The following is a 17,929-nucleotide window of genomic DNA, read 5'->3' as shown; positions in this document are numbered from 1 at the left end:
CAGCAACAGTAACTGATGTAACAATAGTGCCAGCCACTTGTTGTCTTACAGGCGTTGCCGACTGCATCGTCGTATTCTGCATGTTTGCGTATCTCTGTATTTGAATACGCATGCCTATACCAGTTTCTTTGGCGCTTCGGTGTATATCACCTAGACTATCTACATCTCTACATCTACAAATGTACTACGAAACCTGCTGAACTCTCTATGGTGATGTGCGTCAGCGATTTTCAATCCTATTTCATTTATTTACTGATAGAGGGAAAACTATAAATATTGCACTGTACGTGGCTATCTCTCTTATTGCTCTTATTGTCGTGATTACTATGCAGGATTTACGATAGCGACACCAAAATTTATGCACAGTCTTCATAGGTATCGTAAGCAAAATTTTCCTAAAAGCTTTTTTCAAGAACAAAGATTGACATTTATGTTCCCAGAACATGTCACTTACTATTTGGTAATGGCTACAGCAGCTCAGTATCATCTTAACTGTGCATCTCTAGTTTCGTTGTTTGTATGTGCTATCGTACCTACCTAATAACGCTACTTCAGCGGCCTAGTGTGCTACGACCGCTACAGAGTGGTGAAAGAGCCGTTCTTCTAGTTGCAGGATGGCATTCAGCGATCTCACCTGAGCGTCATGGGTCCGGTGGGTTGGCGAGGGCTGCAGGAGACCGTCACAGACGAGTGACGTAAATGCAGCGTCAAAGACAGCCTTCAAGAAAACTCTTTACTTTTTCAGCCAGCTTACAGCAGCTCCATGTGTGCATTCTCTTTATGAGGCAATACAACCTGTCATAGATCCACGATGGTCCGCGGTTCGCGGGGTTGGTGTGGCGCTGATCTCACGGACCGCGGCGGCGAGTGTTGTCGTGAAGACGTAGACAGTTGCTACGTTCCGCGTGGCCAGTAGTACAGTGCGCTTTCGTTACCGGCGTGCTACGGCGGTGCTCCCCCAAGGAAGTTTCGCGGTGGCCCTATGTTGCTATGTAGCGAAAGAGGCTGCCGAAACCCGCTCACACAAGGCGTGTGGCAGCATGAGCGCTAGCAGGTCTTGAGTTCGGCTCTCGGCCCATCCAGTGGCTTCTGGACCCATTCGGTCACGAAGGCGGTAGAAGCGTGGCAGTCCCATGCACGGAGCTGACATTATGAGGGTTGACTACTCAATGATTCGATGGTTCGACACTCGCCCAGCCGGGCTGAACGGATAGTACACTCCTGGAAATGGAAAAAAGAACACATTGACGCCGGTGTGTCAGACCCACCATACTTGCTCCGGACACTGCGAGAGGGCTGTACAAGCAATGATCACACGCACGGCACATCGGACACACCTGGAACCGCGGTGTTGGCCGTCGAATGGCGCTAGCTGCGCAGCATTTGTGCACCGCCGCCGTCAGTGTCAGCCAGTTTGCCGTGGCATACGGAGCTCCATCGCAGTCTTTAACACTGGTAGCATGCCGCGACAGCGTGGACGTGAACCGTATGTGCAGTTGACGGACTTTGAGCGAGGGCGTATAGTGGGCATGCGGGAGGCCGGGTGGACGTACCGCCGAATTGCTCAACACGTGGGGCGTCAGGTCTCCACAGTACATCGATGTTGTCGCCAGTGGTCGGCGGAAGGTGCACGTGCCCGTCGACCTGGGACCGGACCGCAGCGACGCACGGATGCACGCCAAGACCGTAGGATCCTACGCAGTGCCGTAGGGGACCGCACCGCCACTTCCCAGCAAATTAGGGACACTGTTGCTCCTGGGGTATCGGCGAGGACCATTCGCAACCGTCTCCATGAAGCTGGGCTACGGTCCCGCACACCGTTAGGCCGTCTTCCGCTCACGCCCCAACATCGTGCAGCCCGCCTCCAGTGGTGTCGCGACAGGCGTGAATGGAGGGACGAATGGAGACGTGTCGTCTTCAGCGATGAGAGTCGCTTCTACCTTGGTGCCAATGATGGTCGTATGCGTGTTTGGCGCCGTGCAGGTGAGCGCCACAATCAGGACTGCATACGACCGAGGCACACAGGGCCAACACCCAGCATCATGGTGTGGGGAGCGATCTCCTACACTGGCCGTACACCACTGGTGATCGTCGAGGGGACACTGAATAGTGCACGGTACATCCAAATCGTCATCGAACCCATTGTTCTATCATTCCTAGACCGGCAAGGGAACTTGCTGTTCCAACAGGACAATGCACGTCCGCATGTATCCCGTGCCACCCAACGTGCTCTAGAAGGTGTAAGTCAACTACCCTGGCCAGCAAGATCTCCGGATCTGTCCCCCTTTGAGCATGTTTGGGACTGGATGAAGCGTCGTCTCACGCGGTCTGCACGTCCAGCACGAACGCTGGTCCAACTGAGGCGCCAGGTGGAAATGGCATGGCAAGCCGTTCCACAGGAGTACATCCAGCATCTCTACGATCGTCTCCATGGGAGAATAGCGGCCTGCATTGCTGCGAAAGGTGGATATACACTGTACTAGTGCCGACATTGTGCATGCTCTGTTGCCTGTGTCTATGTACCTGTGGTTCTGTCAGTGTGATCATGTGATGTATCTGACCCCAGGAATGTGTCAATAAAGTTTCCCCTTCCTGGGACAATGAATTCACGGTGTTCTTATTTCAATTTCCAGGAGTGTATTTATTTGTTAGTTACTCAGTTACATGTTCCATAGATCATCCGAACGATTCTCTTGTCGAAATGATGTGGAAAAGAGTTTGCAGGATATTTATACATGATTGGTGTTAACATCAACGAACACATTATTATTCTTAGTCCTACTCAGGCAACTACACTAATTTTTTGTGCTGGTTTCCAGTTCTTAAGTAGAAATTCGTCAGTGGAGTAGAAGGAGTTGTCCAGGAGAACCAGTCAGACATTTTATGTTATTGGGCAAATGATCAAAAATTTTCGTTGCTGCATAATGATCTCCTGTATGAGCCACTAACACTTTTAACAATGAGCAATAGAGGTTTTTTTCGCATCTAGTGTTGTAGATATGTACATCACTGTTCTTCTCAAATTGTGATGGGTTATTAATGACCAACATCAGTAGCGAATAAATGTGTTGTTATTAAAACTAAACTCCTCCCACACAGGCCAATAAGGCCCAAAGGTACCGACTGGCCGCCGTGTCATCCTCACCCCACAAGCGTCACTGGATGCAGATATGGAGGGGCATGTGGTCAACACACCGCACACCGGCAGTATGTCAGTTTCCGAAACCGGAGGCGCTACTACTCAATCAACTAGCTCCTCAGTTTTCCTCACAAGGGCTGAGTGCACCCAGCTTGCCAACACTGCTCGGCATACCGGATGGTCACCCATCCAAGTGCTAGCCCAGCCAGACTGCGGGAACCGGTGTTACCACTACGACAAGGCGGTTAACAGTGTATTGTGCTGCCGCAATTTATGTGCCCAACCCCTTGAAAAGGTACCTATATGACGTCAGTGGAGGAACACCAAATGATTATTCTTATTGCTTGCTTTTGTACAATTAATACTTTCTTTCTAAGCGATGAGTTTCCCCAGAAAACTGTTTCGTACGACATTATTGATCTGAAATGTTCAGAAGTAGCTAAAGGTAATTGAATGAGATTTTCACTCTGCAGCGGCGTGTGCGCTGATATGAAACTTTCTGGCAGATTAAAATTGTGTACCAGATCGAGACTCGAACTCGGGACCGTTCCCTTTCACGGGAAAGTGCTCTACCAACTGAGCTACCCAAGCAAGACTCACTCCCCGTGCTCACATGTCTCCACAATATCCTTTCTTCCAGGAGTGCTAGTTCTGCTAGGTTCGCAGGAGAGCTTCTGTCAAGTTTGGAAGGTAGGAGACGAGGTACTGGCGGAAATAAGGCTGCGAGGACGGGGCGTGAGTCGTGCTTGGGTCGCTCAGTAGGTAGAGCACTTGCCCGCGAAAGATATAGGTTCCGAGTTAGAATCTCGATCTGGCACACAGTTTTAATGTGTTGTTGTTGTTGTTGTTGTCTTCAGTCCTGAGACTGGTTTGATGCAGCTCTCCATGCTCCTCTATCCTATGCAAGCTTCTTCATCTCCCAGTACTTACTGCAACCTACCTCCTTCTGAATCTGCTTAGTGTATTCATCTCTTGGTCTCCCTCTACGATTTTTACCCTCCACGCTGCCCTCCGATGCTAAATTTGTGATCCCTTGTTACCGCAGAACATGTCCTACCAAAAGGTTACTTCTTCTTGTCAAATTGTGCCACAAACTCTTCCCCAATTCTATTCAATACCTCTTCATTAGTTATGTGATCTACCCATCCAATCTTCAGCATTCTTCGGTAGCACCACATTTCGAAAGCTTCTATTCTCTTCTTGTCTAAACTATTTATCGTCCATGTTTCACTTCCATACGTGGTTACACTCCATACAAATACTTTCAGAATCGACTTCCTGACACTTAAATCTATACTCGATGTTAACAAATTTCTCTTCTTCGGAAACGCTTTCCTTGCCATTGCCAGTCTACATTTTATATCCTCTCTACTTCGACCATCATCAATTATTTTGTTCCCCAAATAGCAAAACTCCTTTACTACTTTAAGTGTCTCACTTCCTAACCTAATTCCCTCAGCATCACCTGATTTAATTCGACTACATTCCAATACACTCGTCTTGCTTTTGTTGTTGTTGTTGTTGTTTTGATGATCTTATATCCTCCTTTCAAGACACTGTCCATTCCGTTCAACTGCTCTTCCAAGTCCTTTGCTGTCTCTGATAGAATTACAATGTCATCGGCGAACCTCAACATTTTTATTTCTTCTCCATGGACTTTAATACCTACTCCGAACTATTCTTTTGTTTCCTTTACTGCTTGCGCAATATACAGATTGAATAACATCGGGGACAGGCTGCAACCCTGTCTCACTCCCTTCCCAACCACTGCTTCCCTTTCATGTCCCTCGACTCTTATAACTGCCATCTGGTTTCTGTACAAATTGTAAATACCCTTTCGCTCCCTGCATTTTACACCTGCCACCTTTAGAATTTGAAAGAGAGTATTCCAGTCATCATTGTCAAAAGCTTTCTCTAAGTCTACAAATGCTAGAAATGTAGGTTTGCCTTTCCTTACTCCATTTTCTAAAATAAGTCGTAGGGTTAGTATTGCCTCACGTGTTCCAACACTTCTGCGGAATCCAAACTGATCTTCGCCGAGGTCAGCTACTACCAGTTTTTCCATTCGTCTGTAAAGAATTCGCGTTAGTATTTTGCAGCTGTGACTTATTAAATTGATAGTTCGGTAATTTTCACATTTGTCAACACCTGCTTTCTTTGGAATTGGAATTATTTATATTCTTCTTGAAGTCTGAGGGTATTTTGCCTGTCTCATACATCTTGCTCACCAGATGGTAGAGTTTTGACTGGCTCTCCCAAGGCCGTCAGTAGTTCCAATGGAATGTTGTCTACTCCGGGGAGTAGACAACGGAGTATCGTATCTTCCATTTCATCTTCATCTACATCCTCTTCCATTTCCATAATATTGTCCTCAAGTACATCGCTCTTGGATAGACCCTCTATATACTCCTTCCACCTTTCTGCTTTCCCTTCTTTGCTTAGAACTGGGTTTCCATCTGAGCTCTTGATATTCAAACAATTGGCTCTCTTTTCTCCAAAGGTCTCTTTAATTTTCCTGTAGGCACTATCTATCTTACCCCTAGTGGATAAGTCTCTACATATTTACATTTGTCCTCTAGCCATCCCTGCTTAGCCATTTTGCACTTCCTGTCTCATTTTTGAGACGTTTGTATTCCTTTTTGCCTGCTTCGTTTACTGCGTTTTTATATTTTCTCCTTTCATCCATTAAATTCAATATTTCTTCTGTTACCCAAGGATTTCTACCATCCCTCGTCTTTTTACCTACTTGATCCTCTGCTGCCTTCACTACTTCATCCCTCAGAGATACCCATTCTTCTTCTACTGTATTTCTTTTCCCCATTCCTGTCATTTGTTCGCATATGCTCTACCTGAAACTCTGTACAATCTCTGGTTTAGTCAGTTTATCCAGGTCCCATCTCCTTAAATTCCCACCTTTTTGCAGTTTCTTCAGTTTTAATGTACAGTTCATAACCAGTATATTGTGGTCGGAGTTGACATCTGCCCCTGGAAATGTCTTACAATTTAAAACCTGGTTCCTAAATCTCTGTCTTACCATTATATAATCTATCTGATACCTTCTAGTATCTCCAGGATTTTTCCATGTATACAACCTTCTTTTATGATTCTTGAACCAAATGTTTAGCTATGATTAAGTTATGCTCTGTGCAAAATTCTACCAGACGGTTTCCTGTTTCATTACTCTCCCCCAATCCATATTCACCCACTATATTTCCTTGTCTCCCTTCGAATTCCAGTCACCCATGTCATTAAATTTTCGTCTCCCTTCACTACCTGAATAATTTCTTTTATCTCATCATACATTTCTTCAATTTCTTCATCATCTGCAGAGCTAGTTGGCATATAAACTTGTACTACTGTAGTAGTCATGGGCTTCGAGTTTATCTTGGCCACAATAATGCGTTCACTATGCTGTTTGTAGTAGTTTACCTGCACTCCTATTTTTTTATTCATTATTAAACCTACTCCTGCATTACCCTTATTTGATTTTGTGTTTATAACCCTCTATTCACCTGACCAAAAGTCTTGTTCCTCCTGCCACCGAACGTTACTAATTCGCACTATATCTAACTTCAACCTATCCCTTTCCCTTTTTAAATTTTCTAACCTACCTGCCCGATTAAGGGATCTGACATTCCGTGCTCAGATCCGTAGAATGCCAGTTTTCTTTCTCCTGATAACGACGTCCTCTTGAGTAGTCCCCGCCCGGAGATCCGAATGGGGGCTATTTTACCTCCGGATTATTTTACCGAAGAGGACGCCATCATCATTTAACCATACAGAAAAGCTGCATGCCCTCGGGAAAAATTACGGCTGTAGTTTCCCCTTGCTTTCAGCCGTTAGCAGTACCACAACAGCAAGGCCGTTTTGGTTAGTGTTACAAGGCCAGATGAGTCAATCATCAAGACTGTTGCCCCTGCAACTACTGAAAAGGCTGCTGTCCCTCTTCAGGAACCACACGTTTGTCTGGCCTCTCAACAGATATCCCTCCGTTGTGGTTGCACCTACGGTACGGCTATCTGTATCGTTGAGGCACGCAAGCCTCCCCACCAACGGCAAGGTCCATGGTTCATGGGGGGAGGTTTTCATGAATATGTACTCCCAAAACTTTGGAGCATTCTACCCTACTTACGGATTCTTCCCCACTCGTCGCTAAGAGGGTGCCTACGGGATCCAATTCAGACAAATAACATTAGTAGTTTTATTTCTAGAAAACAGTTGACAATACTTAACTTTGGAGATTTACAAGTAGTAGTCCCAAACGAGGGGCGTTGCAATATAATGTAGAGTCCTTGATATGTGAACTGTTCAGGCAAGTTTACGCACGTTACTGATAACTAACGACCGTGATCTGGCGCCAATCTGTGCGGCCGAGGCTAGCAGAAACGCCGGTTATACCCCCTTCTTCTACGTGTCGCTCTTGGCGCAGCGCGGTCCAATTCCGCCCACAATTGACCGCCGTTTCCTCACCACTTTCTCTGCTCTTGTTTTGCGCATTTTCGTTCCCGCGCTTGTGGTTACGCAAGAATATTCCTCCTCCTCCACCCACGCCCCCCAAAAGCGACTCTCAATCGTCGCGTATGGAGTGCGACCTTGGCGGAAGATGTAGGAACTTGGACGCTCTGATCGACCGGAAGCTGTGGCTGCAGGGACTTCCAGCTTCCGGCCGTACCCCGCCATCCTGCCTGCGCTCTAGCGGTAACGTCCTCCGGAAAACGACCAGAAGGGTACGCACGTTTTAGAAACATTAGGCTTAATACATCATGTCTTAAAATATTCATGGAGCTCAGTGAGGCAGTTTGTTAGATCTTCAGTCTGATATGAAATTTTAACGTCATCTGTGTACTGGAATTTATGGCAGGTCAGTTTCGGTAGGTCTGCTGTGTAGAGATTAAATAACACCGGAGTGCTGAGGGAAGCTATCGCTGAGCACATGCCATAGAGCAAATCTGGAAAGATATTTCATATGATCTTGGTTATTAGTCTACAATGTGACATCCATTTCGCGAATCTCACAAGTGGTACAACGTAATCTTCCCTTCCTCTTGATTGTTACCCTCCAGTAATTTCACAGTCTTCAAGCTTAAAACATGCTCTAGTGTCCTACCGACGTTACCAATACTGGTCTGTCATTATTGACACCTGCTCCTTCATCCTCGATATAAAGATGGGTTTGCTACGCTTCAGGATATATTCATCACAAATACGACGTAAAGGGACTAATTCTGTAGCGTATTCAATATAAGATTTAGTAGGAATTTTGTAGTTCTTGGTGCCCTCTCCACTTTGAGTATCTACAATTGTTTATCTTTACCGGAGATGCTTATTTCAAAATGCATACATTTATTAATGTGTGACAGTATGGTAGAATCCTCAAGTGAAATCTTAATATTTCCTGTTTGAGGCTACTGTCTTCAGTTTCAGCACAAGACTGATTCACCAGAGGTACGATGGATGCTTTGGTTCCGCTCATTGACTTTAGATATGGCCAGAATTTCCAATGATTTTTTGTTTGATCTTTCCTTGCGATCTGACCCTGGCTATTATACAGGGCATGTATAGTTGGATGTGTGAGTAGCCATCACGTTTCATCAGTCAGAATCCAACATTATCATTTTAGCGAGATTTGGATGATCCTATCATTCTTTTTATTTTACTTCATTTGTGATGTACATGAGTGAGCCGTGTCGGCTCCTTCTATGTTTTACACCCTACTGGTGCTATCCGTCTCTGTCTAGTCGCCGTGTGGCACTTTGGTCGCCTCTGAGTTGAGTCTTGGGTTGTAGTTTTTTGGAGCTGCATGTTGACCACAATGATAGGCGGTCGGTCGCAGTCAGGGAGAGACACTACAGGCACATGTGACGTACGGTGAGCTGTTCATGGAGATTACGGCCGCACGATTGCCTAAGCCGACAGTGACCGGTAGAGTTGTGGTGGTCGGCAACTCTTGGGTCCAATGTCGAGGCAGCTGGTTTACCCTGGATTAAGAAGGTGTAGTTGCAGATGTGGGTGTCGGACTGCTGTTCATTTTCTCGCGCCGTCTTTCTGTCCTTTGAGGGTAAGGAACCGTTATTTGATTGACGTATGCGCTCCCATGTTGAAGTTTCTCCCGCTGCGCTGGATTTCCTATGGTTCTTCATCACCCTGTCTTAGGTGTTAAATTTAGCTTGTGCTGCCTCTGTTTCAAATTATCTGATGGCCATATCTGATGTGTTTTAAAATTTCCTTTAATTTTAGCTTGTTCAGTATCTGATTATCTTTTCATTCGGGCCTGAAATTAATTGTCATATGTTCTGGGCCGCCAAGTGTGTTAGTGACGACTGAGATCGAGATTGCATTGATAGTGACAGGACCAAATATCTCACTAAATAAGTATCAAACGAAAAAACTACAAAAAACGAAACTCGTCTATCTTGAAGGGAGAAACCAGATGGCGCTATGTTTGGCCCGCTAGATGGCGCTGCTATAGGTCAAACGGATATCAACTGCGGTTTTGTTAAATAGGAACCCCCATTTTTATTACATATTCGTGTAGTACGTAAAGAAATATGAATGTTTTAGTTGGACCACTTTTTTCGCTTTGTGATAGATGGCGTTGTAGTAGTCACAAACATATGGGTCACAATTTTAGACGAACAGTTGGTAACAGGTAGGTTATTTTAAATTAAAATATAGGACGTAGGTACGTTTGAACATTTTACTTCGGTTGTTCCAATGTGATACATGTACCTTTGTGAACTTATCACTTCTGAGAACGCATGATGTTGCAGCATGATTACCTTAAATACCACATTAATGCAATAAGTGCTCAAAATGATGTCCGTCAACCTCAATGTATTTGTCAATACGTGTAAAGACATTCCTCTCAACAGCTAGTAGTTCGCCTTCAGTAATGTCCGCACATGCATTTCGTTTGACGTTTATTTTGTGAGATATTTGGCCCGGTCACGATCAGTGGACCGCCCTGTACAATTGTCCACGGCCACGTTAGGTAAACACTAGCGGCCCACCGAATCTTGGCTCATTTGGGCGAGAGTTGGCCCTTTTGCAGAAAATTAATATTTATTGTTCTAAATATAATTACTATTACAGTTGTCTGAGTGTTGGCCCGCGAGATTTGCCTGTTACCTTTTAAGTCACTGAAGTTACTGTGTTTGAGTACTCTGTGATTTCTTGGTTATTACATTAACTTGTTGTTGCATTTTTATAGTGAGATTAACCGGTTAATCCTCTTATTAATTCTTATTGTAATATTCTTGTTGTAATACGTAAAGTTTGGTTTGGGCTTGGGGCCACGCTCACATTGTGCTTCTTGTCTTTGTCTGATGTTTTTAATATGTTCTAGGATTATTGCGCATGATTTATATGTTTGCTCTCGGCTTTCCGAGTTGTTCGCAGCGTTTGGAGGCGCTTCCCCGGGATGTTATCTGTTACCCGCCGCTTCATCGGGCGTAGCCTGACAGCGCGGGGCTGTGTATGTATGCTCGGGCGGTGCACCGCTTCCCGTCTTACCGTAGCGAATGTGTGTGAATTCCTAAGGGACCAAACTGCTGAGGTCATCGGTCCCTACGCTGACACACTGCTTAAACTAACTTCACACACACCCATGCCCGAGGGAGGACTCGAACCTCTGGCGGGAGGGGCCCCCGCAATCCGTGACATGGCGCCTCAAACCGCACGGCCACTCCGCGCTGCTCAACGTAGCCTCTGAGACGTTGCAGCCTCCTGGTTTGTATCTCTCATAAGTTGAGTTTCTGTCTCGTAGCAATCAGGCTTTAATTTAACCAGTAAGGCCCGCTATTCTAGACCATCTTACTCAGACCTGGCTGCCTGTACCTGCCCCTTCCATGTTTTCCCTGTTTGAAGTTGCTTTTAACTAACAGTTTTAATATTGGCCTATAACGTAATAGTTTTAATATTGGTATGTGCTCAATTTGTTAAAAGGTATATTATTATTTTTCCACGTCAGTATCTTGATTATGCCCAAGAGGCTTCTCTGATGAATCAAATATTGGATATTTGTGTTTATACCAGGCTTGTGTCGTTTTATATTACTACACTTTTTGTAAGCTATGTTCATTAATGTTATTTCTAAGCATCCCCTTTGACCGGCCAAATGTTGGAATTGTAATCTACAGCATCATTGCTGTCATTGTTTGCCCAGCGCTAAACTCTTGTTTGAGTTAAATTTCATTGTACTACTTGCTTGTTAGTCTACATCTACATCCACACTCTGCAAGCCACATGACGGTGTGTGGCGGAGGGTACCTTGAGTACCTCTATCGGTTCTCCCTTCTATTCCAGTCTCGTATTGTTCGTGGAAAGAAGGATTGTCGGTATGCTTCTGTGTGGGCTCTAATCTCTCTGATTTTATCCTCATGGTCTCTTCGCGAGATATATCTAGAAGGTAGCAATATACTGCTTGACTCCTCGGTGAAGCTATGTTCTCGAAACTTCAACAAAAGCCCGTACCGAGCTACTGAGCGTCTCTCCTGCATAGTCTTCCACTGGAGTTTATCTATCATTTCCGTAGCGCTTTCGCGATTACTAAATGATCCTGTAACGAAGCGCGCTGCTCTCCGTTGGATCTTCTCTATCTCTTCTATCAACCCTATCTGATACGTATCCCACACTGCTGAGCAGTATTCAAGCAGTGGGCGAACAAGCGTACTGTAACCTAATTACTTTGTTTTCGGATTGCATTTCCTTAGGATTCTTCCAATGAATCTCAGTCTGGCATCTGCTTCACCGACGACGAACTTTATATGATCATTCCATTTTAAATCACTCCTAATGCGTACTCCCAGATAATTTATGGATTAACTGCTTCCAGTTGCTCACCTGCTCTATTGTAGCTAAATGATAAGGGATCTTTCTTTCTGTGTATTCGCAGCACGTTACACTTGCCTACATAGAGATTCAATTGCCATTCCCTGCACCATGCGTCAATTCGTTGCAGATCCTCCTACATTTCAGTACAATTTTCCATTGTTACAACCTCTCGATATACCACAGCATCATCTACAAAAAGCCTCAGTGAACTTCCGATGTCATCCACAAGGTCATTTATGTATATTGTGAATAGCAACGGTCCTACGACACTAACCTGCGGCACACCTGAAATCACTCTTACTTCGGAAGACTTCTCTCCATTGACAATGACATGCTGCGCTCTGTTATCTAGGATCTCTTCAATCTAATCCCACAATTTGTCTGATAGTCCATATGCTCTTACTTTGTTCATTAAACGACTGTGGGGAACTGTATCGAACGCCTTGCGGAAGTCAAGAAACACGGCATCAACCTGGGAACCCGTGTCTATGGCCCTCTGAGTCTCGTGGATGAATAGCGCGAGCTGGGTTTCACACGATCGTCTTTTTCGAAACCCATACTCATTCCTACAGAGTAGATTTCTAGTCTCCAGAAAAGTCATTATACTCGAACACAATACGTGTTCCTTCCACAATTGGTGCATTTTATTCTTTTAAATTAACTAATTAATCATCATCTCGTTGAGTTGAAGAAATTTTGCAGTATCTGCATGAATCATCTGTAGCTAATCAACGTTTTTGGTATCTCTGCAATAAAAGTTTGTTGGACTTTGGGAAGAAACAAATTACTTGTGATAAATGGCCTTCACTTTCCCATGCATGTTTCTTGCATCCTTATACAGGGCGTCCAAAGACATTTCAGTGAGCTTTAACCAGGGTAATTCTGCATTTGTCAGATGTGAACTAAATATTATATTTCTCGTTTAAGTATAGTGTCGATGACATTCTATTATCAAACTTTCTGGTAGATTAAAACTGTGTGCCGGACCGAGACTCAAACTCGGGACCCTTGCCTTTCGCGGTCCTGTGCACAGTTTTAATCGGTCAAGAAGTTTCATATCAGCACACACTCCGCTACAGAGTGAAAATCTCATTCTGGAAACATCCCCCAGGCTGTGGCTAAGCCATGTCTCCGCAATATCCTTTCTTCCAGGAGTGCTAGTTCTGCAAGGTTTGCAGGAGAGCTTCTGTGAAGTATGGAAGCCAGGAGACGAGGTACTGGCAGAATTGAAGCTGTGGGGTTGGGTCACCAGTTGTGCTTGAGAAGCTCAGATGGTAGAGCACTTGCCGCGAAAGGCAGAGGTCCCTGGTTCGAGTCTCAGTTAGGTACAGAGATTAACCTCCCAGGAAGTTTCATTTCAGCAAACACTCCGCTGAAAAGTGAAAACCTCATTCTGGAAACATTCTGTTATGTCCCACTGTGGGCAAACTCGTAGCTTTCTTGGTATTCATCTCGCTTTCATTCTAAGGTCAGTTTGGTTTTGGAATCAAAAGATGTGAAACAATGAGACTGGTCTCTGTTTTTCATATTTTTCCTATGAGCTATTGTTGTAGTTACTCTTCTGTAGCTGAGTGCTCAGTGACTCTGACTACCACATGGAAAACCCAGTTCAGATATACCAGGGATTTTTCCTTAGTGGGAGGACTGGAGTGGGATCCAATCACGCTCACAGTGTCATCTGAGTAATTACTTGAACGAGATGTAACAGTTTCGAAGTCTGGAACCCCAACTACGGCTTGGAGACGATGCATCCAAATGGCTCTATATGGCAGAAGAAGATGCGGTAGCCAGCGACATTGTGTGGCCCCTTGGGCTTCGTCGTTGAGTTTATTGTTTTAGCTGTTCCTAATGGAAAGGGCAAATGAATAGGAAATGCTTTTCATAAAATTACAGTTTATTTACAGGAGTGAAAGGTACATGACTGTCATTTGTAGCAGTGCTCCTCTAACCGAGGAGGGCGGCCTTGTACTGCAGGTGGGCGATGGCGTCAGCGTGGTGGATGGCGGGAATGCCGGCAGCGTAGACGGCGGCCAGGGGCAGCCCAGACACGGGGTCTGCGGGGGTGGCGGCGGCCAGGGCTGCGGACTGAGCATGGGCGGCGGCGTGGGCAGCCTTGGCGCTAGCCACCTGTAAAGGGAGAACGCCTTGTCAGCAACGTCATCTCACTACATGGTGTGTATACTGTTCACAAGGGGGTAGAGGAAATGGTGTAGAAGTACATACCTCAGGAGTGTCCAGGGGAACGCCGCCAGGTCCGATGACGATGTTGGCGGGTCCAGCGATGACGGGGGCGGCCACGGCGTAGCGAGCGGCGGCGATGACGGGGGCGGCGGCGATGGCGGGCACGCCCAGGGTGTTGCGGGCGGCCTCGGCGGCCTGGATGTTGAGGTGCGCCGCCTTGGCGACGGCCACGTGGGGCTCGTCGGCGGGCACGACGGAGGCCACGGGCACGCCCAGCGTGTTGCGCGCCGCCTCCGCCGCCTGCGTCGCCAGGTGCGCCGCCTTAGCCACGGCCACGTCGGGGGCGTCGGCGGGCACCGGGATGGCGGCGGGAACCCCCAGACCCAGGTAGCCGGGCTTGGCCAGGGCCACAGCCAACACGGAGCTCAGGATCACCTGCAGACAGCGTATGCATTAGAGAATATGCTGGATGTTAAGAGTAGATAGACCTGGATATTGAAAAATGAACTCTGAAGGGCTGCTACTTTCTGAGGAATAATACTGTGAAAAAGTGTTGCTGTACACGATGACGAAGATTTTTTGTTGGAGAACTCTCAACAAAATCGGTTTCTATTTATTTTGTCACGTTTTGTTCAAAAATTTTTTCCAGGACAGTTCCAGGTATTAGCACTTACCGTTCTATCAGTTGCGCTTTGTCCCGCAGTTACGCAGGGTCAGCCATTGTTAATCGGATTTCGCACGTTAATGTTTAAGGGGTGGCCGGACGCCCTTCCTCCCGCCACCCTGTACCTGCTGGGATGGAATTAGTGTACCCCAACTGTCTGTGTCGAGTGTAAGCCAGGGAATAGTGAGAAAGTGTTCAGATGTCTGTGAGCCGTGTAACGGAGGCGGAACAGGGGGACCAGCCCGGTATTCACCTAGCGAGACGTGGAAAACTGCCTAAAAACCACATCCTGGATGGCCGACACATCAGCCCTCGTCGTTAATCTGTCGGGCGGATTCGATCTGGGGCCAGTGCGCCTACCCGAGTCCAGGAGGCAGCACGTTAACGCTCTTAGCTACCCTGGAGGGTGCATTACCACTTAACATCTGTGGCCTATAGTCAACGGATATTAAAATGCATAATCTATTAATCTTCTACTGTAACCTATATGTACGTCTTCTGATCTATTGGTTTGATGTGTGGAACAAACTGCTATGAAGTGATTTGGATGTGTATGTTATAGCTGGGAGATAGCCATAATGACGGGCTATGATATATACATGGAAGTCAATAACGTGCATAGTCATGACACTTTGCAGCATGTTGTTTTCTGCAACAACATACAGTGTGTTTGAAGCAGAACTCCCTAGTTTTAATGCGTCCTAGAATCTGTACAAAGTGATATAAACTATTCTAGTATGTCATGTTTGAGTCATCAACTCTCCAAGTTTTTCTCCCCTGCATTTAGCAGGTCTGCTTGACCCTCAGACGACACCAGTGGTGTTTTTTTTCCCTCTGCTCTCTCAGTTCAATCCAGTCGTGCTTGCAGTTCAGTGCAGAGCAACTTAGCAACAATGTGTACTCTGCAACAGAAAGTGCAGTGTGTAATTTGGCTTGTGAAAACTGAGTCAGCTATAACATTGCAACGTAATTTCGAACGTTTGTATGGTGGTGAACCACCTACAGCAAGAACTATCCGTCATTGGCTAAATTCTTTCAAGGAAACCGGTAGTGTTTTAGAAGCAAACCACTGGGTCGACCGAGAACTTCTGAAGAGCCCGAAGAAGTAATTGGCCAGACTTAGTCTGCAATTAGGAGTGCCTAAAGGTGTATGATGTGTGTAAAAGACTTACGTTGCACGCCTACAAATTGCAACTGTTACATAGGCAGTGCTAGCCCAATACCTTGGCCACCACGAAACCCAGACTTAAACCCCCTGGGGATTTTCTTTTGGGGCCACATAAAAAATTTTGTGTACAGTGAAAAGATCAGAGACATCAGTCATTTACAGGAAACAATCGTCGCGGCGGATGGGACAGTTACGCCTTAAATGGCGGTGAATACGTGGCAAGAAGTGGAATATCGTCTCGAAGTGTGCAGGGCAACAAATGGATCCCACGTTGAAGTCTACTAACATTAAACGAAACTTGAAGAAATTCTCTTTTATTATATGTACTCATTAACTTCCCCATTAAATTTATACGTCAAACTAGTGAGTTCTTTTTCATACACTCTGTACATGAAACTGTACATAAGAGCTTATACCTGTAATAAGATATGATGTATACTCATCGACTATATATGCTCTAGCCATAGATGAATGGTGGCTAATACCTAAATCCTGTGAAGCAAACATGATTGAATAAATACAATACAAGCAGCTTTAGTTGATACATGTCAAAAAATTACTTTCATCACGTATGTCACAGAAGTACAGCACCCAAACTTCGAAGTATTTTTCTATGTTTCTGTACCATAAAGCACAACAAATGACTGTAAATTTGGTTTATAGTTTTCGAATTTGAATAATGATATACCCGATTATTGGCTGTGTGGCTAAAACTTAGCGTTAGAATCAACATCGACTGAAGTGCAGCGACTCTAGACTATGAACGCTGCCAGAGACAAAGCAGCAGCTGCAGACACTGAAAGAAGAATGCCAAGAAAGAGCTGGCTGACTGTGTGGGAACGAGTTTTCTGAGTAGTAGGTGACATTAGAATATGCATTAATAAAGAAAACAAATTCCTGGAATAAGGCTGCACGCATAATGAACTTTTGCGACTAACACTCCAGAATAACGTAGTATACTTTTATTTACTACAACATGTTTTGAATAGTGTTACCATTAGATCCAAAGCTTTGAACTCTTGAAAAAAAGTTCATTGGCAACTTTCGCAACTGACACTCAACCTTGTTTCGTGAGTTCTGAGTTTCAGATCTGATGATACCGCTAGTAATAATATATCCCGATAAATAAAAGTACGTTAAACGGTGTAGATAGTGTAATTCACAAAAAATAGAAAATTAAGGGGCCCACACAAGAGTGATATCAAAGGACAACAGCAGTCGAAGAACTGACAGGATGCGACCTACAGATTCATTATGCAATCATTAGCTCATTGAATCGTAAAAGTACGTTACTCAGGTAAAAGCTGAATGACAAATGCAAAGAATATTGACTCTCAAGTAAGATAAGTTATAAATAAAAGCAAACGCTATTGGAAGATGTAGTGGGGGAGGAATGGATACATTTTTAACGAGGCTTTAAACTGGAGAACGTATTATGAAACTTACATAAGTAAACATGAAGATCAGAACTACAGGACATAACTTTCTGAAGTCTGTGAATTATACCCGTCTCGTCCACATTGAAAAGGGACGTGCACACAGCGCATCAGCAGAGGAACAGCCGAGGGTCGCTGGTAAAGTGTTGTTGTACTGTACTGTATAACGTGCATCATTTACATCCTTACAATGCTTCACTCGAGCCAGAGAACTTCAGAAAAGACTTCCTAAAAAATTATATTGAATCGCAACAGCACCATTATTCTCCATTGGCCTTCCTTTACTTGAACTTTTTGATCCCTATATTTTATCTCGGATTGCACCAAAATACTAAAGGGTTGTCGAAAATTTTCTCCTAATCTATAAGTACTACGAACGAAGATTTTTTTTTTTTTCAATCAGTCTTGTTATATAATGGTTAATGTGAATATTGCCCGATGTGATCCAACAGTTCAACAAGATCTAAAATTTGTTTCTTCTGCGAATCATTCCTTTATTTAGTAGACAA

The 17,929-nt window shown here is 45.0% G+C and overlaps 1 protein-coding gene across 1 annotated transcript in view; it reads right to left on the bottom strand.

Moving 5' to 3' along the window:
• Window positions 1-13,847: 13,847 nt before the first annotated feature.
• The window catches only part of LOC126475385 (cuticle protein 18.7-like), a 131,121-nt gene continuing 127,039 nt past the window's right edge, over window positions 13,848-17,929 (bottom strand). Inside the window, exons 3-4 of the mRNA XM_050103210.1 lie at window positions 14,195-14,359; window positions 13,848-14,098 (exon numbers count right to left, since the gene is read on the bottom strand). Of these exons, the coding sequence (XP_049959167.1) occupies window positions 13,916-14,098; window positions 14,195-14,359 (348 nt within the window). The 3' untranslated portion in view covers window positions 13,848-13,915. The remainder of the gene's footprint in view (window positions 14,099-14,194; window positions 14,360-17,929) is intronic.

Source organism: Schistocerca serialis, chromosome 4 (assembly GCF_023864345.2).
Source record: "Schistocerca serialis cubense isolate TAMUIC-IGC-003099 chromosome 4, iqSchSeri2.2, whole genome shotgun sequence".
In the NCBI taxonomy this organism is placed as follows: domain Eukaryota; kingdom Metazoa; phylum Arthropoda; class Insecta; order Orthoptera; family Acrididae; genus Schistocerca; species Schistocerca serialis.
The sequence above is the reverse complement of the archived record's forward strand: the minus strand, read 5'-3'. Positions and strand labels throughout refer to the sequence as shown.